This window comes from Talpa europaea (assembly GCF_964194135.1).
Source record: "Talpa europaea genome assembly, chromosome: 12".
In the NCBI taxonomy this organism is placed as follows: domain Eukaryota; kingdom Metazoa; phylum Chordata; class Mammalia; order Eulipotyphla; family Talpidae; genus Talpa; species Talpa europaea.
This window is the reverse complement of record NC_140079.1, coordinates 5,223,239-5,244,605: the sequence shown is the minus strand read 5'-3', so window position 1 is coordinate 5,244,605 and position 21,367 is coordinate 5,223,239. Positions and strand designations below refer to the sequence as shown.

The 21,367-nt window shown below is 41.4% G+C and overlaps 2 protein-coding genes across 2 annotated transcripts in view; one reads left to right on the top strand and one right to left on the bottom strand.

Annotated features, from left to right (window-relative positions):
• The window catches only part of LOC311182543 (olfactory receptor 7G3-like), a gene marked incomplete at both ends in the record, with an annotated part of 735,701 nt that overhangs the window by 647,209 nt on the left and 67,125 nt on the right, over nucleotides 1–21,367 (bottom strand). The gene's annotated exons all lie outside the window — the stretch shown is intronic.
• On the top strand, nucleotides 8,279–9,220 carry LOC311180678 (olfactory receptor 7D4-like; the record flags this gene model as incomplete). The annotated part of the gene is made up of 1 exon (XM_084248590.1): nucleotides 8,279–9,220. One exon carries the CDS (start codon nucleotides 8,279–8,281, stop codon nucleotides 9,218–9,220), a length of 942 nt encoding a protein of 313 aa, XP_084104716.1.

Here is a 21,367-nt window from a genome sequence, read left to right as displayed (position 1 = left end):
ATCCACTAGTGATGAAAATCCTTGAAAAATTGGGTATAAATAAAACGTATCTGAACATAATAAAAACCAGATGTGAAAACTAACCCTTGATGCTGACGACAGAGGTGAGCCATCCGGAGAGGGAGGGCGGACGGGGTGAGGACAGAGCGAAGGGAGCACATGGCTGTGCAGTGGAGCTGGGTGGCTTGGTGCGGGGCCACGACTGTGCTGACCTGACGGGGATTCTAACCTCTGAAACACCGATGATAATTCAACTCAAAGTGACCCGAATAAAGAAATAAAATAGGAATAAAAAGTAGATTCACATATTTTGTACAATGAAAAAAGTCATTCATCCTGATTAGATTTTTTTCACTTTGTTACTTTGAGGTTTTTTATTTATTTTTTATTTTTTTATTTTTTTTTACAAAAAAATGTCATTTATTTGCCTTATTTACCAAATGGAGAGCTACAAAGATATATATGAGGTTAGCAGCTCGCACCTCTGGGCAGGCCAGATGTTTGACATCGGTGAACCAGTTGACATGAGCTCGACAATGGTCAAACGTGTGGATGAGCTCATGGGTGACCACGCGGTTCATGTGGGCCTGGCTGCTGATGTTATTCTGGCACAAGACAATCTGAGAGGTTGAGGCATCAAAACCGCCACTGACATTTCCACTACAACCTTCACAAGAGAAGTGTCTTTCTCTGTTAACAGCGCAACCAGAGTGCTTCATGGCGTCAAGTAACAGTTTGACATACGGATGGGCCTGCACCGTCCTCCGCAGCAGGCGCGGGCAGCAGCCCCCGGGGATCCGGGCCCGGCGCCCGCCACTTGGCCGAGGCTCCGCGGGGCGCGCGCGGCGGCAGCAGCAGCTCCCCGGCCCGGGGGCCCCGGGGGTGCGCGTCCCGAGCCCCCGCCATGCGGGTCAGCAGAGCGGGGCGCGCCCTTCCGCCCGCTGTGGGGCGGGGCGAGCTACTTTGAGGTTTTTTAAATAGGAGACCTAGAGTCACACAGCCGTTTGCACACTCCAGTTTCCCATAAAAAGACTGTGTTAACATCTAGAAGGTATTTTCCTCCAGTCACTTTTTTTTTTTACTTACACAGTCACTGCACAGGGATAGTGCGTCTACATTACAGACCCTTAAAAGAAAGCCTGACAGCTTTAGAGAGAACATGAACTTCCCTTTGAGCCACAGGAGCCTGACTCTTGCCTTGGGAAGCAGCGGCAAGCCCTGCTGTGTCCTCTTCCAGCCCAGGCTTCTTGTGTCATTGACCGTGTGTGCTTCTCTCCCTAAGATTCCATCATCGTCATATCTCCGCGATAGTCATTGAGTTTTTGATGTTTACTTATAATTTCAGACGACCAGATTTTCTAAATATTCCGGGCCCTTATTCTTTGTCTGCTGTGTCTATTTCAATGTCTTTTCTTTTGTTGTGAGTTCATCTTTTAATTGTAAGGTCTGTTTTTGTCCCACAATTTCACGCATCCAGAGTTAAGAAATTTTATCATGTGACTTTACCACTGTCGTTAAAATGATATTTATTTGAAAATAGGATATTTCAACAGTTTCCTCCAATAGTTCAAATATGTATTTACAACTTTTGAATTTACTTCTCTTCTGATTTTTCTTCAGTAGGAAGGAGCGACTAATTATTTCTCCATGGAAAACTAATGCTATGTCCCTTCCATTCCCAGTAGCTTATACACGATCATTTTTTCTTTCAAGCTGTGATGCAACCAGTCCTGTGTGATCTGAAGTGAAGACTTGGCCCGATTCTAACTGCCACTTACAATACATGTTCTCAGTAAATAGGTCAGTTTCTGTTGACTGAGTTACTCATCTCTAAAAGGGAAATAAGATCATGTGAGGAGTGTCTGTGCACAGCAGTGAGCTAACATGACACAGGCTGTGGTGCTCATATGATATTTCTTAGCAATGTGACATGTTCTGTGATGTCATGTCTGATGGGACAGGTCTGCTTAGGACGCTGTAGAGACTCAGAGACTCTGCAAAAGTGTTATTGAAATATTTTGATTCACGAGCGCTAGGTAGCTCACACTCTAGTGGGAAATTTGTAAAGATCCTCACAGTCAGATCACAGGAGGAGAGGAGAGTTCCCAGTGTAAAGAAAACAGGCCTGACCTCAAATTTCCCACCTGGGAATAGAGAATACAGTTTTCACTTTGTTATGATTCTCTGTCTCGCTAGGGGCTGAGTTTTTCAGAGACAGATGAAGATAGGAATTTTTTTAATTGGGAGCTCTGAGAATTCTAACCTGGAAAGATAAATGCTCCTGTCCCAGCCCTCCACCCCAAGCTGACTGACCTAAGACCAAGAAAAATAATGTTACTGAGCCTGGTCTATTTCCCTCCATAACTAGAGTCATTTCTGTGCCTTTTCTGGACTCCCTGACCCTCCATCATCCCACCCCCCAGCGCCAGCAGCTCCTTCTCCCTGCTGCGGTCTGGAGCTGCGTTTGGACTTGGTAAGTGTTTGGCAGAGGAGCGTGTTCCGCGTGCGTGTGACGGGATTCTGCCAGCAGTGGCCCAGGAACAAGGACACGGTAGTGGCGACAAGAAGCTCATTGAAACTGTTGAAAAGTTTAGGTTCGTGACTTTGTTATTAACTTTTAAGTTTTTTATGGAAGTAACACTGAATGATAAATAATCTGAGTTTCAGGTGTACATCATCATAATCCACGCCTATATACACCACACTGAGTTCACCCCTAAAAGTCCGGTTCTATCCATCATACAATTGACATTGTACCCCTGATTTACCCACGCTTCTTCCTCTTCCTTTCTGGGTAGGGTAATGACTTTGAAGGGAAGGGCAGTTTGAAGAGGAAACTAAACAAACAGGATGATGTCAACAGACTTGCTTATCTTATTAACTTGATCTGATTAACTTTATTAACCGAACTCATCAATAACTTAAATTGTAATGTGCCTGTGATTTCCAGGCTTTGTTTATATTGCCCTTTCGTTTGAGATAGACATTCCATATTTAAATAAATATATATTGAGCAAACGGTGCATTGCAACACTACAAAAGGTTAAGGTGTACAGCATCACAGGTCAACATCTGTATGAAACACCGACAGTGTAGTTTCTGTCCTCCATACTATTGACTCCCTTTGCCATTTTTCATTTAGAAACACAGCCTCTTTATGTCCTTCCTGCACCTATTTATGTAGTTTATTGTTATATTTACATATTTTTCAATTGTAATGCTGGGCTCATACTTACTTTATTTATTTATTTTTTTTTTTAGTTTTTCTGGATATATTTTATTTTTTTATTTTTTTTGATTGTTTTCTTTTTTTTTTTTTAGATAATAAATTTTATTGTTATATTCCCCATACAATTGCAGCCCCCCCATTCTGACCCCAATCCCTCCCCTCCCGCCCCCGCCCCCCTAAAAGTGTCTCTGGTTCATAGTTTTTTGTTGATTTTGATTTTCACTTTCTTATAGTTATTCATTTTCCTGGTCCCTTATTTAAGTTTTCTAGATTCCTGCTATGAGTGAGACCATCCGGTATTTTTCTTTTTCTTTTTGGCTTATTTCACTGAGCAGGGATCATACTTACTTTAAATGTCCCTCTAATGGTTCTCTGTTCACTTCAAATTTTTATGCTTTGGATGAAATGTTAAATTATAAGGCATTTTAAATTATGGAAAATTAGGATACATTTTTTCACTAAGTATCACGCATTTTTGTGAGTTATAAATTTATTATTCTACATTATATTCTTCATCATAAGTAGTCCTTATCACTGAACGGTAATGCTACTTGGAAACAGAGAAGTTAATTTTAATGATTTTTTTTGTGTGTGTGACCTCGGGCCTGTCTTTAAAACGGGAAATCCATATAGAGATGGTGACGCAGTGTCCAGAGTAGTGATAAAGGCCTGTGACCCGAGGACATTATTTTGTCTCTCTGCTAATATTTTTCTACTTGGTAATTTTTTCTTTCACTTAGTGCATTTTAAAATTTTATTTTTCTTAAAAAAATTTTTTTTGAGATTTTAACAATTTGAATAGATTTTTACGCGATAAGGTCTTTTGACTTTCATTTTCTGTGATTTTATAACCCACACTGCCGTTTTGTGTGTCAGAGTTTTCAATTTTAAAATTTGAGTTGACAGAATTTTGACTTTTTCTGTTGTTTATAAAAGACTAGGCGAGGTCAATCCATATGAGCATTTTCTCAAGTTCAATACTTGATTCATTGAGTTATTTTTAAACTTTAAATATTTACTCCCTGCTTTTTTTTTTTTTTACGAGGTTGTCTTTGCCATTTTTCTAATACATAAATATCTTCTAACACTTTAAGAGCTTGATGGATTAAAACATAATTTTTAAGGATGTTAGAAACTGAGGGAGGCGAATAGTAAGTTATGACAGTAAACTCAAAGGAAACCACAACTCACTCTTTTACGGGTCTGTGTGGCCAGCAGAGAGTGTCCAGGTGGTTCTACCAAATGAGATGTCCCGATGTCATCCTTTCAGTAATTCTTGACACCACTTTGGACCACTGGGACAGCGGAACGATGCGCCATCTAATACACACAAAGGCAAATTTGGGAGAATTTCATGAGCAATTTTCAGGGACCAAAGAGCGACTGGAGAACGGATGCTTTTGTAGCTTGTGACTGTCTTCTAAAGAAGAAAAGGTGGGCCTAACGGTTAATAGTGTGTACCTGGTTTCACTAGTAATGCTAGGGCGCATGGATGAGCACACACGTGAGTCCAAGTTTCCATGAGGAAGCACTGGCTGTTCAATCTGCTTCAGCCATGAAGAGTGGAGTATCTGAAATATGCCTGCAGCAGGGAGAATACTCGGGGTGAGCGGGGAGTGGGCTCTGGTGGAGGACTGTGGGCAGCTCAGTGGAGGCTGTGGAGTATTTGAAATTGCCCTTATTTCCTTTTACATATATTGCTGTTAGATAAGAGCACGGTTTATCTCAACAACAAGGTATTGTGACAATAATGTCATTTTATTTAAGCTTATCAGTAAGAACATCGCAAAATCACAGCCCTCAGCTGCTGGGAGGGGCAGTACCAAGTTTTGCAGTGAGCAGGCAGGAACAGCTGGAGAGAGTCCCACAAGCGTCTCGCTGAGGCAAACTCCAGGTGCAAATCAGGGCGGGAGGTGGCCTTTCTGGTGTCTAATGCTGAGATGAGATTGTTCCACTGTAGTCATTGTTCGGTCAGTAAAAATAAGAGGGGCATCAAGAGAAAAAAATAAATACGTGTCATTAGAATAAGCATATCAATGACACTATTTTAGATTTTAATTTTTCTTGATGTATAACACCTATGGGTGGTTCTAATTCTTTTTATCTTCCTTAATAGCAGGTCTCCCAATGTAATTGGAGACCTTGGTACAAAGCATGAAATGACAATGTGGTGAGTGGTACACACAGAATATACAAATACAGTAAGAGCGTTGACAACACCCCGGAGTGGTGCTGAGGCTGGTATTCAACAATCTTTTCCTGAACATACAGGATTTTGTCAGGTTTCTTCTCAGAGAAGAAGAAGGTGGGCCTCGGAGTTATTGTTTCAGGTTCTTTACCTTCATGTGTATTTTGTGTCATTAAAATAATCTATACTAATAACTCAGACAGGAATACAATGCCCACAGTCACAAAGCTAAGAAGTGGTGAGTTAAATTTAGATGCAATATCTGGATGACACATTATATTGTCTTGCTACCTCTGTGAAAGATTATGTTGAAATAACTACCTTTAAAGATGCAATGGTCAACTGGTCAAGGATGATATTTCTGGAGACCCACATTTTTTAATTGAAGCAAAATCATTTACAGCATCATTTATGCTTAGATTATAGGGTCTCCCCTTCAGGTGTTGTCACCACACCACACCCAGCACCCAAGGCTCCACAGTCCCTGACCACAGCCCATGGGGCTCCCTCCCCACTGCCTCTCTCCCCTCTGCTCCCCGCCCTGTGGGAGTCTCAGTTCTACAGTAGGACTGTGGAATTCGTTGCTGGTTTGACTTTATCAGACTGTTTTGTTTCTCTATATAGACCCACTTTAGTCAGTGTTCTCTTGAATATAAATCATAAAAACCTAGTAAAGCCAGCTTTCATAGAAAAGTTAAGACTATAAGAAAAAATATAAGAATGTATGACAAAGCCAGGGAAAATGGGGAGCAGAGTCTTTCTTTACAGTTTAAGGTTCCTTTCTTCAGTTCCGTGCAGCTCTACCTGCCGTAGAGGGCCATGTAAGATTAAGGTGCCTAGTGTAAGGATTTGACTTCATCTGCTGGGAAATGGTCACCAGAATGCCTTTATTTTTTTAAAATATTATTTATGCATACAAGAACTGGGGTACAGGCTTGAGGTGCGTGGCGTGAGAGGATTTCCCAGAGACAGAGTGGGGAGCAGAACAGGTGTATCGACTGAAATCCACTGCTGAGGGGAGAAGCGGGGAGACAGGAGCGGTCTGCTGCGCCATGTGGGTCTACTCACTGGCTGGCTGGGGATTGAACTCATGCTGCAGAGGCTGGGATAGCTTCATAGTGCTGCGTCTTAACCCCTTGTGCCACCAGGGAGGCCCCAGAATGACTTTAGAACAGCAGGCTTCAGAGACTGATCCCCAGGAGGAAAGCCTCAAATCCATCACCAGCCTCAATATTGCTGTGTATGAAATTCCTGACAGTCAGAGATGAGGGCATCTTTCACGGGCCACAGATTTGAACACAGCCCCTCTCAAGGGAGACTGACCCTGAAAACCTGCCCTCATCACACCACTCAGGACACTTTCATCCTGTGTTTCTCACGCTGCCCTCGGATCTTCTAGACACACCACCACGCAGCTCTCTATGAAAGGGTTCCCGGGGAGCATGTATAGTAGCGTGTGGCGTGGAAGCTGAAAGAGGTGAGAGACTGGCTGTGTTTATCATGATCAGAACACGTCCTTGATGGCTGCCCTGGGGGAGGGGAGTGTTGATAAGCACTGGATTTGCAAGACACACAGAGAGAGGCTTACATGTGATGTAAGTCTGCTGTATGTTACAGGGACCACACACAACAATTGCTTGTCACCCATTGTTTTTCACTTTGGAAGGGCAGGTTTATTAGTAAAAGGTGAAGGTAAAAATTAGAGGCACCTGCCAGTGGGCAGTCTTGGGACCAGAGCTCTATTTGGAAATTCCCTTGTCACCTTGGAAGTTAGGATTTATTTAATACTCCCTGTGTACCACCGAGGCTAAGAGTTTAGTAAGTTGTTGGTCCAATAAAGACTGACTCAACATCTCCTTTTCAGAATATTACCTGTTATCCAGCCAACCCTGGCTGTGCAGGTTCAGTAGATTTGGGCAAAAGGAAAAAGAATATTGGAGGCTTAGTTGTATCTGACCTGCCTTTAATGCTGAAGCAGTTGACCTGATATCAGGCAGGGAGGCAGGCAAGAAGCTAGCCTCGGAGCCTACTCCCCACCCCCAATACCTGTAAGGGGTTCTACTCCCTCTTACACTGTGTGAGACAGACCGGCACAGCCAGCTGTGCTCATGGTTACATAATGCTGCATTGTTGTGCATGAGGGGCACTTTCAAGATTAGGGATATCTGTTGTTTGCTGGATATCCAGAATGGGGGTAAGAGCCTGAGTTACTCCATGGTCCTTACACACCTCTATACAGTAATTTTGGTATACATGTATAAATATATATCGTTCATCAAGAAACAGAATAGTAATAATAACAATAACTTGAGATCCTCCTGTGCATAGAGCTATTTTAAGCACACAAGTATGCATTTTTAACCACATTTGGGAAAGTAAAGAAACAATAAACACAGAAAGTTAACTCTGATATACATTCCAACATTCACTTTCAATCACAGAATTGAGGTTGTTGCCAATGAAATCCTAAGGCTAAATCACTACCATAGAATTGTTAGATTCAGAAGTGTTGACATTATCAAGGAATATATATTAAGTGTCTACAATAACAACAAATGCCTTCATGATTAATCAAAGGAGAAACTGATTTATATCCAGTGATTTTAATGGGATAATTAAATCAGTGAGCAGTTAACAAAAATAGGAAGATTTTTGCTAACAGAAAGAAAGTTTCAATCATCACATACATTAGAAATGGAAATGTGCTACCACCTGTGACCGAGGGGCGCAAGGTCATGGACACACTCAAGAGAGGGTGAAGATGTTCATAGAAAGAAGGAATACACAGGTGATGACTATTTAGTTTCTGCTGGTTGATCATCAAACTCTGCTCCTTCTCTCGCAGCGGACACCCCAACTACATGGAAACAGGAAATCATTCAGGAGCATCTCAGTTCCTCCTCCGGGGGCTCTCCGATGACCCTACCCTGCAGCCCCTCCTCTTTGGGCTATTCCTGTCCATGTACCTGGTCACCGTGACAGGGAATCTGCTCATCATGCTGGCTGTCAGCGCCGACCCCCACCTGCACACCCCCATGTACTTTTTTCTTTCCAACCTGTCCTTTGCTGACATCTGTTTCACCTCCACAACCATCCCCAAGATGCTGGTGAACATCCAGACACAGAGCAAAGACATCTCCTACATAGGATGCCTCACTCAGGTGTATTTTTTTATGATTTTTGCTGGACTGGACAATTTTCTCCTGACCGTGATGGCCTATGACCGTTTTGTGGCCATCTGTCACCCCCTACACTACATGGTCATTATGAACCCCCGCGTCTGTGTCCTCCTGGTTTTGATGTGTTGGTTCATCATATTCTGGGATGCCCTGCTTCATGTTCTTCTGGTTGCGCAGTTGACATTTTGTGCAGGCACTGAAATCCCACATTTCTTCTGTGAGCTGGCTCAGATTGTGAAAGTAGCCTGTTCTGACACCCTCATCTTTAACATCTGCATGTATGTGTTTACCACCTTATTGGTTTTGTTTCCTGCTGCCGGGATCCTCTACTCTTACTCTCAAATCATCTCCTCCTTAATGAAGATGTCCTCTTCCACCAGCAAGCAGAAAGCCTTCTCCACCTGTGGGTCTCACCTCTGCGTGGTCTCCCTGTTCTATGGGACAGGCCTGGGGGTCTACCTTACTTCTGCTGTTTCCCGTTCTTCAGAGAAAAGTTCAGTTGCTTCAGTGATGTACACGGTGGTCACCCCCATGCTGAACCCCTTCATTTACAGCATGAGGAACAAGGATGTGAAGGGGGCTCTCAGAAAGCTTCTCAGCAGAGCAGCCTCGTGTCCAATGTAGGTCTCTTTCCTCAAAAGTTAATCATTTTGTGGGTTCAGATGGTAATTGTTGCAAATTTCAATATCCAGATACTCCTTAAAATGTTTTATTTATTGAAGTTTGAAAATATGATTATATATTTATTTATATCCATTTATAATATTTATTCCTCAATGGCTCATTCAGTGCTTTTGTTTTATCCCCATTATGAAGCCCCTACATCCTATTTATGGTCAGCTCTTTTCACCATTATTGAGATTTCCAACCTTAGATCTGAAGCACTGATATATAGTGTTGATATGGTTTCCTTAAAAATTGTCATTAATGTTGAAGTTGGAATTTTACTTTTGTTGAATATTTTTTACATGAAGAAAGGAAATAAAAATAATACAAAAAAAACATAGATAACTCTTGACCATTTCTTCATATGTGTTCATTTCTTCCGGAACACGTTCCTAGGTGTGTTTTCTCTTCCTCATCCCACTTCTCAGAAGAGACTGAGACTGGATGTAAAGTAACCTGGCATCTGAAACTGGGCTGCATCCTATCTCTGCTTACATTTCATGAGAACAGTGATTTGATTTTAATCTCAATGTAGGAATCTAGATTTGAAAGATGTTTTTTTTTTATATGTTTCATAGTATATACCGACTGGGAGAGCTCTTAAAATTACTCAGTTCTTTGTGACCATTCTTTTCTTCCTTTCTTTCGTTCTTCTCTCCCAATTTCTTTCCTCTTTTCTTACCTTTTATTTATTTAATTATTATATATATATTTAATTATTTTACATCATTGTTCATTTTTAAAAAATATTTGCTTCCTTCCACCCCCCAACTGTGTCCCCCTACAGTTTCCTTCCCCAATGCGCAAGTCACCATCACCTCAGTCCCCTGTGCTCCTCCCTCCCTCCCTCTGATCCCTCTCCCTCCTCATCCCCTATAGTATGTCTCTGATTTATAATTGCCCATTTTTGCTTTGCTGTGTTTTATATTGTTATTTTTACATGGATGTCTTATTGGGTTCCCCTGTATTCCTGCTATAAATGAAACCATCCGATATTTTTCCTTTTCTTTCCGGCTTATTTCACTGAGCATCATTCCTTCTGCTCCATTCATGTTCCTGTGAATGGCATGAGTTTATATTTTTTGATTGCTGAATATTATTCCATTGTTAGCTTTTATTTAACCGTTATTTCTTATCATTGCATTTGTATACTACAACAACTAAGATCCGATAACATGCAACAATATCAAACAGAAGATCTGCTTTTTCAATGATTCTTTTTATTTTTTCCCATGGTTCTCTGAAGCTACCAATAGAAGTGGCAGGTACATGTTTGCAGCAATTGTTCATAAATTAGCTATATTTTTGTCAAGAATGTTGATAGTATTGAGTGTGCAGTGATATTTGCAGTAGTAGCTCTTTGGAGTCATAAATGTCAGCTCATCTACAATTCTAAGGTTCTCCTACAGTTATCACTTATGTGCCAATTGTTAGCACACACACCTGCACCCTATCTTAACCAACACATGGTGGCAGAAGTGATAGGAAAGTACATCCCCCCGGAGGTTGACTTTAGAGGAGATTTGGGGTGGACCAAGTCTTCAGTCCATTATCCCATTACATGGGATAATGATGAGGTTTCCATTTTTATCATTTTCCAGATCTCGCTGGAGGATAAAACCTTGCTCATTGCCTATTGTATCTCGCACTAAAGCTTTATTGAAGGTGTTTACACCCTTGTATCCTTTCCTCCTCTCTCCCACTGTGTTTCCTTCTCCTTCCAATCAAATGTTTGCATATGAATCTTCCACCCAGCTTTCTGTGGCAACCAAAACTAACCCAGAAGAAAAAGACTGAGAGTGGCATCAAGACAATATCAAGAAAGGAAAAAGGATGTGGAGAAAAAAGAAATTACGTACTAGAAACAAATGCAGTTTTCAAATTTACCCCAAATTCATAATTTGTTAGGCACTTTATTTGATAAAGAACCCCAGAGAATACATTATGAAAGAAAAGTGTAAGTAGGTGGCGTGACTGCTCTTGCCTTACCCTCGGGTGAAACAGGCTCTTTTTCTTGCATTCTCTTTTTGAACACAGCCCATTTGCCATGTGTGGGCGGGAGGGGAAGCAGGGGATGTGTCCCGAGGGTCAGTGCACCTGTGGTGGAGAAGCCCTGTGAAAGAGCCTATGCGTGAGCTGGGCCAGGCTCAGGCTGGGATATGGGGTGGGCTTGTCCTCAGGCTCTGGGAAGCGTATTGTCTAGAAGCCAACTGCACAAATGTCTAGGTACAATATATGCCCCATGGCCATACTAAATAAGTCACCAAACAGACTGATTGTGCTGTGTTCTCCTCAGGAGGTTGCTTGGATTGGGGGAGGAGTCAGTGACTTCCTGGGCTCCCCGGGATGGTCACAATCCTTCTGAGAGGACAGAGGTTCATGTTGCGACTCTTTCCCTTCTGAACCCAGTCTCTGATCACCTGGGTGTCACTTTTTTTAACTATGGTAGTACTGAAACCCATGTTTGCCAAGGACAGGTGAGAGAGGAAGTAGTACACAGGAGTGTGATTGTGGGAGTCAGCGAGAACAGCTAGTATGAGAAGCAGTTTCTGCACATGGTGATGAGGTACATGGAGAAGAGCAGTCCAAAGAAGAGGCTATCATTCCAGATCTTCCTTGAGTCCCAGGAGGAAGAATTCAGAGAAATGTGTTTGATTCTGTAGCTCCACATAGTTTTTTTTTAAAAGAATTTATTTATTTATTGAAGATTTATTTATCTATCTATCTATCTATCTATCTATCTATCTATCTATCTATCTATCTATCTATTTATTTATACAAGCACTGGGTACAGTCAGAAGAGCGGGAGGGTGAGAGAATTCACCAGAGCCAGAGCGGGGAGCAGAGCAGGCAGAAGGACTGAAGCACACTCCTGAGGGGAGCAGCGGGTGGCAGGAGAGGTCTGCGCACCATGCGGGACCCTCCTCAGGTGGACTGGGAGCAACCAGGGATCAAACCGGCGCTGCAGAGGCTGTGGGCAGCTTCGCAACCCAGCGCTCAACCGCTGCGCCACCGGAAGGCCCATGTAGCTCCACATATTGAGGACCTTTTTTTAAACAAGAGTGTTGCAAAATAGAAAACAAGTACAGAGGCATGCAGCTACATGTGTATATTTTTTTGTGAACAAATTAAAAATATAGCAAGTTTTGAGGAACACGAATGTTTCTTAATTGTCTGAAATTCATTTTTCCTAGAATTCTTTATTGGTGTCTGTGACATCTACTTGTCTGTATGCATTCACATTAGATAATCTAGGATAAAGACAATTAGAGTGATGAGGAAGTTCTAAGAAAATAATTCTAAGAGAGTACAGTAAAGTCCTGGAAGAAAGAGAGAGAAGGGACTAAAACTAAAGAAAAACTAAAGAAATAATGGAAGAAAACATACCAAACTCACAGAGGGAAATAAATATAGAAATATATGAAACAAGAAGATAACCAAGCCTAGATAAATGGAAAACTGAAGCAAGACACATAATAGGAAAACCTCCAAGAGTAAGAGACAAAGCAAAAACAAAGAAGCTGTTGAAGGGAAGAAGCAGATAACCTATAAAGGAACACTGATTAGGCTAACATTAGACTTCTCTGAGGAAACACGGCAGGCAAGAAGAGAATGGAGTGACATATTCAATATGTTTCAAGAAAAAAAAAATCCAGCCAAGAGTACTCTATCCTGCAAAGTTCTCCATTCAATAGGAGAGAAATAAGGACCTTTAGGCAGTAAGATGTTCGCACCTAAAAAACTCTCCCTCCAAGGAATATTAGAAACTGCTTCAGGATTCACACCAAAGAGAGGGACAAACACAAAGAATAAGGAATTAGATAAATGACAAAGCTAGGAATAAAATTGCATATAATAACTTTATTCATAAATGATCACTCTAAACATCAATGGACTGAACTCACCAAGAAAAAAGAAACAGAGTATCTAGTTGGATTAGGAAACTGAATCCAAAGTTCTGTGGCCTCTAGGAAACACACCTCATGACCAAGTATATTGGTTATCACTGAAAGTAATATTGAAAGTAAAGGGATAGAAACCACCATGTAAGCAAATGGCACAAGGAAGGCAGGACCAGGCGTACTTTTATCTGAAAAAAATAGACTTCTCAAATATGTTAGATAATTTTTACCACATCTGAAAGTAGACATTGGAGAACATAAATAGTGGTTAGAGATTCTACACCCCACTTTCTCAAATAGACAGATCAATGTGACAGAAAATAAATAAGGTTATAATTATGCTAAACAAAAAAATAGACTGTATGGGTCTAAGAGACATTTATGGGAACAAATATACATTTTTATCAAGTGCACATGGGTCATTCTCCAGGATTGACCACATGCTGGGTCACAAGACAAACATCAACAAACTCATGAAGACTGAAATCATAGCAACTATCTTCTCTGTTCATAAATGCACTGATACAGATCAACTACAAAAAGTAAACAAAGAGGTTTTTCCATCCGTGGAGACTGAACATTACTGAATGACCACTGGGTTAATGAAGAAATGAAAAAATACCTTGAGACAAGTGATGAGGACATGACCTTCCAGATAACATAGACACAGCAAAAGAAGTTCTGAGAGGGAAGTATATAGCAATAAAGAAACTAGAAAGAGCCTCCAAAAAGCCCATCTTGTCTCTCTCTCAAGGAACTAGGAAAAAAGGACCAACAAAACCCAAAATCCAGTAGAAGGAAGGAAATAATAACAGTGATGGCAGAAATAAAAGTAATCCAAAGACAGTCCAGTGTAATTCACATTAATGGAAAGGAAAGAATAAAAAACCCCAAAACCACACACAATCATATCAAGGTGCCGAGAGAGCTCTTGATCAAATTCAGCATCCACTAGTGATGAAAATCCTTGAAAAATTGGGTATAAATAAAACGTATCTGAACATAATAAAAACCACATGTGAAAACTAACCCTTGAAGCTGACGACAGAGGTGAGCCATCCGGAGAGGGAGGGCGGACGGGGTGAGGACAGAGGGAAGGGAGCACATGGCTGTGCAGTGGAGCTGGGTGGCTTGGTGCGGGGCCACGACTGTGCTGACCTGATGGGGATTCTAACCTCTGAAACACCGATGATAATTCAACTCAAAGTGACCCGAATAAAGAAATAAATTAGGAATAAAAAGTAGATTCAAATATTTTGTACAATGAAAAAAGTTATTTATTATGATTAGATTTTTTTCACTTTATTACTTTGAGGTTTTTTAAATAGGAGACCTAGAGTAACACAGCAGTTTGCACACTCCAGTTTCCCATAAAAAGACTGTGTTAACATCTAGAAGGTATTTTCCTCCAGTCACTTTTTTTTTACTTAAACACTCACTGCACAGGGAGTGTGACAGGGATAGTGTGTCTACCTTACAGACCTTAAAACAAAGCCCGACAGCTTTAGAGAGAACATGAACTTCCCTTTGAGCCACAGGAGCCTGACTCTTGCCTTGGGAAGCAGCGGCAAGCCTTCTGTGTCGTCTTCCAGCCCAGGCTTCTCGTGTCATTGACCGTGTGTGCTTCTCTCCCTATCAGTCCATCACTGTCATATCTCCCAGATAGTCATTGAGTTTTTGATGTTTACTTATAATTTCAGACGAGCAGATTTTCTAAATATTCCGGGCCTTTATTCTTTGCCTGCTGTGTCTATTTCAATGTCTTTTCTTTTGTTGTGAGTTCATCTTTTAATTGTAAGGTCTGTTTTTGTCCCACAATTTCATGCATTCAGAGTTAAGAATCTTTATCATGTGACTTTACCACTGTAGTTAAAATGGTCTTTATTTGAAAATAGGATATTTCAACAGTTTCCTCCAATAGTTCAAATATGTATTTACAACTTTTGAATTTACTTCTCTTCTGATTTTTCTTCAGTAGGAAGGAGCGACTAATTATTTCTCCATGGAAAACTAATGCTATGTCCCTTCCATTCCCAGTAGCTTATACACGATCATTTTTTCTTTCAAGCTGTGATGCAACCAGTCCTGTGTGATCTGAAGTGAAGACTTGGCCCGATTCTAACTGCCACTTACAATACATGTTCTCAGTAAATATGTCAGTTTCTGTTGACTGAGTTACTCATCTCTAAAAGGGAAATAAGATCATGTGAGGAGTGTCTGTGCACAGCAGTGAGCTAACATGACACAGGCTGTGGTGCTCATATGATATTTCTTAGCAATGTGACATGTTCTGTGATGTCATGTCTGATGGGACAGGTCTGCTTAGGATGCTGTAGAGACTCAGAGACCCTGCAAAAGTGTTATTGAAATATTTTGATTCACGAGCGCTAGGTAGCTCACACTCTAGTGGGAAATTCTGTAAATATCCTTACAGTCAGATCACACCAGGAGAGGAGACTTCCCAGTGAAAAGAATACAGGCCTGACCTCTAATTTGCCACATGGGAATAGAGTGGCGAGGAGGTTCTACTTCGTTATGATTCTCTCACTGAGGGCTAAGTTGTTCAGAACTAGGTCAACAATAGGACTGGCTTTAATTGGGAGCTTTGAGAATTCTAACTGCACGTCCCTAAAAACATAAATGCTTCTTTCCTAGCCCTCCGCCCCAAGCTGACTGACCCAAAACCAGAAAAATTATGTTACTGAGCCTGGTCTATTTCCCTCCATAACTAGAGTCATTTCTCTGCCTTTTCTGGACTCCCTGACCCTCCATCATCCCACCCCCCAGCGCCGGCAGCTCCTTCTCCCTGCTGCGGTCTGGAGCTGCGTTTGGACTTGGTAAGTGTTTGGCAGAGGAGCGTGTGTCCCCGTGCGTGTGACGGGATTCTGCCAGCAGTGGCCCAGGAACAAGGACACGGTGGTGGTGACAAGAAGCTCATTGAAATTAATAAAAAGTTTAGTTTCGAGATTGTATTAACGTTTAAGTTTTTTTATGGAAGTAACACTGAATGATAAATAATCTGAGTTTCAGGTGTACATCATTATAATCCACACCTGTATACACCACACTGCATTCACCCCTAAAAGTCCTGTTCTACCCATCATACAATTGACCCTGTACCCCTGATTTACCCACGCCTCTTCCTCTTCCTTTCTGGGTAGGGTAATGACTTTGAAGGGAAGGGCAGTTTGAAGAGGAAACTGAACAAACAGGATGATGTCAACAGACTTGCTTATCTTATTAACTTGATCTTATTAACTTTATTAACCGAACTCATAAATTACTTAAATTGTAATGTGCCTGTGATTTCCAGGCTTTGTTTATATTGCCCTTTCGTTTGAGATAGACAGTCCATATTTAAATAAATATAAATTGAGCAAATGGTGCATTGCAACATTACATAAGGTTTAGGTGTACAGCATCACAGGTCAACATCTGTATAAAACACCGACATGTAGTTTCTGTCCTCCATACTATTAACTCCCTTTGCCATTTTTCATTTAGAAACACAGCCTCTTTATGTCCTTCCTGCACCTATTTATGTATTTTATTGTTATATTTACATATTTTTCAATTGTAACGCTGGGATCGTACTTACTTTAAATGTCCCTCTAATCGTTCCCTGTTCATTTCAAATTTTTATGCTTTGGAAGAAATGTTAAATTATAAGGGATTTTAAATTATGCAAAATTAGGATACATTTTTTCACTAAGTATCACACATTTTTGTGAGTTATACATTTATTATTCTATACTATATTCTAAATCATAAGTAGTCCTTATCACTGAAGGTTAATCCTACTTGGAAACACAGAGGTTAATTTTAATGATTTTTTTTGTGTGTGTGACCTCGGGCCTGTCTTTAAAACGGGAAATCCATGTAGAGATGGTGACGCAGTGTCCAGAGTAGTGATAAAGGCCTGTGACCCAAGAACATTATTTTGTCTCTCTGCTAATATTTTTCTACTTTGCAATTTTTTCTTTCACTTAGTGCATTTTAAAATTTTATTTTTCTTAAAAAATTAGTTTTTGAGGTTTTAAACAATTTGAATAGATTTTTACGCGATAAGGTCTTTTGACTTTCATTTTCTGTGATTTTATAACCCACATTGCCGTTTTGTGTGTCTGAGTTTTCAATTTTAAAATTTGAGTTGACAGAATTTTGACTTTTTCTGTTGTTTATAAAAGACTAGGCGAGGTCAATCCATATGAGCATTTTCTCAAGTTCAATACTTGATTCATTGAGTTATTTTTAAACTTTAAATATTTACTCCCTGCTTTTTTTTTTTTAACTAGGTTGTGTTCATCATTTTTCTAATACATAAATATCTCCTAACACTTTAAGAGCTTGATGAATTAAAACTAATTTTTAAGGATGTCAGAAAACTGAAGGAGGCGAATAGTAAGTTATGACAGTAAACTCAAAGGAAACCACAACTCACTCTTTTACGGGTCTGCGTGGCCAGCAGAGAGTGTCCAGGTGGTTCTACCAAATGAGATGTCCCGATGTCATCCTTTCAGTAAATCTTGACACCACTTTGGACCACTGGGACAGCGGAACGATGCGCCATCTAATACACACAAAGACAAATTTGGGAGAATTTCATGAGCAATTTTCAGGAACCAAAGAGCGACTGGAGACCGGACGCTTTTGTAGCTTGTGACTGTCTTCTAAAGAAGAAAAGGTGGGCCTAACGGTTAATAGTGTGTACCTGGTTTCACTAGTAATGCTAGGGCGCGTGGATGAGCACACACTGAGTCCAAGTTTCCATGAGGAAGCACTGGCTGTTCAATCTGCGTCAGACCATGAAGAGTGGAGTATCTGAAATATGCCTGCAGCAGGGAGAATACTCGGGGTGGGCCGGGAGTGGGCTCTGGTGGAGGACTGTGGGCAGCTCAGTGGAGGCTGTGGAGTATTTGAAATTGCCCTTATTTCCTTTTACATATATTGCTGTTAGATAAGAGCACGGTTTATCTCAACAACAAGGTACTGTGACAATAATGTCATTTTATTTAAGCTTATCAGTAAGAACACAGCAAAATCACAGCCCTCAGCTGCTGGGAGGGGCTGTACCAAGGTTTGCAGTGAGCAGGCAGGAACAGCTGGAGAGAGTCCCACAAGCGTCTGGCTGAGGGAAACTCCACGTGCAAATAAGGGCGGGAGGTGGCCTTTCCGGTGTCTAATGCTGAGATGAGATTGTTCCACTGTAGTCATTGTTGGGTCAGTAAAAATAAGAGGGATATCAAGAGAAAAAAATAAATACGTAGGGCCTCCCCGGTGGCGCAGCGGTTGAACGCTGGGTTGCGAAGCTGCCCGCAGCCTCTGCAGTGCCGGTTCGATCCCCGGCTGCTCCCCGGCCACGGGAGGAGGGTCCCACATGGCGCGCAGACCTCTCCTGCCGCCCGCTGCTCCCCTCAGCAGTGGACTTCGGTCCTTCTGCCTGCTCTGCTCCCCGCTCTGGCTCTGGTGAATTCTCTCACCCTCCCGGGCTTCTGACTGTACCCAGTGCTTATATAATAAATAAATAAAATAAATCTTTAAAAAAAATACAAAAAAAATACGTGTCATTAGAATAAGCATATCAATGATATTATTTTTAGATTTTAATTTTTCTTGATGTATAACACCGATGGTGGTTCTAATTCTTTTTATCTTCCTTAATAGCAGGTCTCCCAATGTAATTGGAGATGTTGGTACAAAGCATGAAATGACAATGTGGTGAGTGGTACACACAGAATATACAAATACAGTAAGAGCGTTGACAACACCCCGGAGTGGGGCTGAGGCTGGTATTCAACAGTGTTTTCCTGAACATACAGGATTTTGCCAGGTTTCTTCTCGGAGAAGAAGAAGGTGGGCCTAGGAGTTATTGTTTCAGGTTCTTCACCTTCATGTGTATTTTGTGTCAAACAGTAATCTATACTAATAACTCAGACAGGAATAAAATGCCCACAGTCACAAAGCCAAGTGGTGAGTTAAATTTAGATGCAATATCTGGATGACACATTATACTGTCTTGCTACCCCTGTGAAAGAATATGTTAAAATAACTACCTCTAAAAGATGCAATGTCAACTGGTCAAGGATGATATTTCTGGAGACCCACATTTTTTAATTGAAGCAAAATCATTTACAGCATCATTTATGCTTAGATTATAGGGTCTCCCCTTCAGGTGTTGTCACCACACCACACCCAGCACCCAGTGTTCTCTTGAACATAAATCATAAAAACCTAGTAAAGCCAGCTTTCATAGAAAAGGTAAGACTATAAGAAAAATATAAGAATGTATGACAAAGCCAGGGAAAACTGTGAGCAGAGTCTTTCTTTACAGTTCAAGGTTCCTTTCTTCAGTTCCGTGCAGCTCTACCTGCCGCAGAGGGCCATGTAAGATTAAGGTGCCTACTGTAAGGATTTGACTTCATCTGCTGGGAAGTGGTCACCAGAATGCCTCTTTTTTTAAATATTATTTATGCATACAAGAACTGGGGTATAGGCCAGAGGTGTGGGGGGGTGAGAGGATTCACCAGAGGCAGAGTGGGGAGCAGAACAGGTGTATTGACTGAAATCCACTGCTGAGGGGAGCAGCGGGGAGACAGGAAGGTCAGCTGCGCCATGTAGGTCTCCTCAGTGGCTGGCCGGGATTGAACTCGTGCTGCAGAGGCTGGGATAGCTTCATAGTGCTGCATTTTTACCCCTTGCACCACCAGGGAGGCCCCAGAATGACTTTAGACCAGCAGGCTTCAGCGACTGATCCCCAGGAGGAAAGCCTCAAATCCATCTCCATCCTCAATATTGCTGTGTATGAAATTCCTGACAGTCAGAGATGAGGGCATCTTTCATGGGCCACAGATTTGAACACAGCCCCTCTCAAGGGAGACTGACCCTGAGAACCTGCCCTCATCACACCACTCAGGACACTTTCATCCTGTGTTTCTCACGCTGCCCTCGGATCTTCTAGACACACCACCACGCAGCTCTCTATGAAAGGGTTCCCGGGGAGCATGTATAGTAGCGTGTGGCGTGGAAGCTGAAAGAGGTGAGAGACTGGCTGTGTTTATCATGATCAGAAGCACGTCCTTGATGGCTGCCCTGGGGTAGGGGAGTGTTGATAAGGACTGGATTTGCAAGACACACAGAGAGAATCTTACATGTGATGTAAGGCGGCTGTATGTTACAGGGACCACACAGAACGATTGCTTGTCACCCATTGTTTTTCACTTCAGAAGGGCAGGTTTATTAGTAAAAGGTGAAAGTAAAAATTAGAGGCACCTGCCAGTGGGCAGTCTTGGGACCAGAGCTCTATTTGGAATTTCCCTTGTCACCTTGGAAGTTAGGATTTATTTAATACTCCCTGTGTACCACCGAGGCTAAGAGTTTAGTAAGTTGTTGGTCCAATAAAGACTGACTCAACATCTCCTTTTCAGAATATTACCTGTTATCCAGCCAACCCTGGCTGTGCAGGTTCAGTAGATTTGGGCAAAACGAAAAACAATATTGGAGGCTTAGTTATATCTGACCTGCCTTTAATGCTGAAGCAGGTGACCTGATATCAGGCAGGGAGGCAGGCAAGAAGCAAGCCTCGGAGCCTACTCCCCAACCCCAATACCTGTAAGGGGTTCTACTCCCTCTTATAGTGTGTGATACAGACTGGCACAGCCAGCTGTGCTCATGGTTACATAACTGCTGCATTGTTGTGCATGAGGGGCACTTTCAAGATAGGGATATCTGTTGTTTGCTGGATATCCAGAAGGCAGGTTACTCCATGGTCCTTACACACCTCTATACAGTAATTTGGGTACACATGTAAAAATATATATCATTAATCAAGAAACAGAATAGTAATAATAACAATAACTTGAGATCCTCCTGTGCATAGAGCTATTTTAAGCACACAAGTATGCATTTTTAACCACATTTGGGAAAGTAAAGAAACAATAAACACAGAAAGTTAACTCTCATATACATTCCAACATTCACATTTCAATCACAGAATTGAGGTTGTTGCCAGTGAAATCCTAAGGGTAAATCACTACCATAGAATTGTTAGATTCAAGGAGTGTCGATATTATCAAGGAATATATAATAAGTGTCTTTAATAATAACAAACGCCTTCAATGTTTAATCAAATGAGAAACTGATTTATATCCAGTGATTTTAATAGGATAATTAAATCAGTGAGCAATTAACAAAAATAGAAAGATTT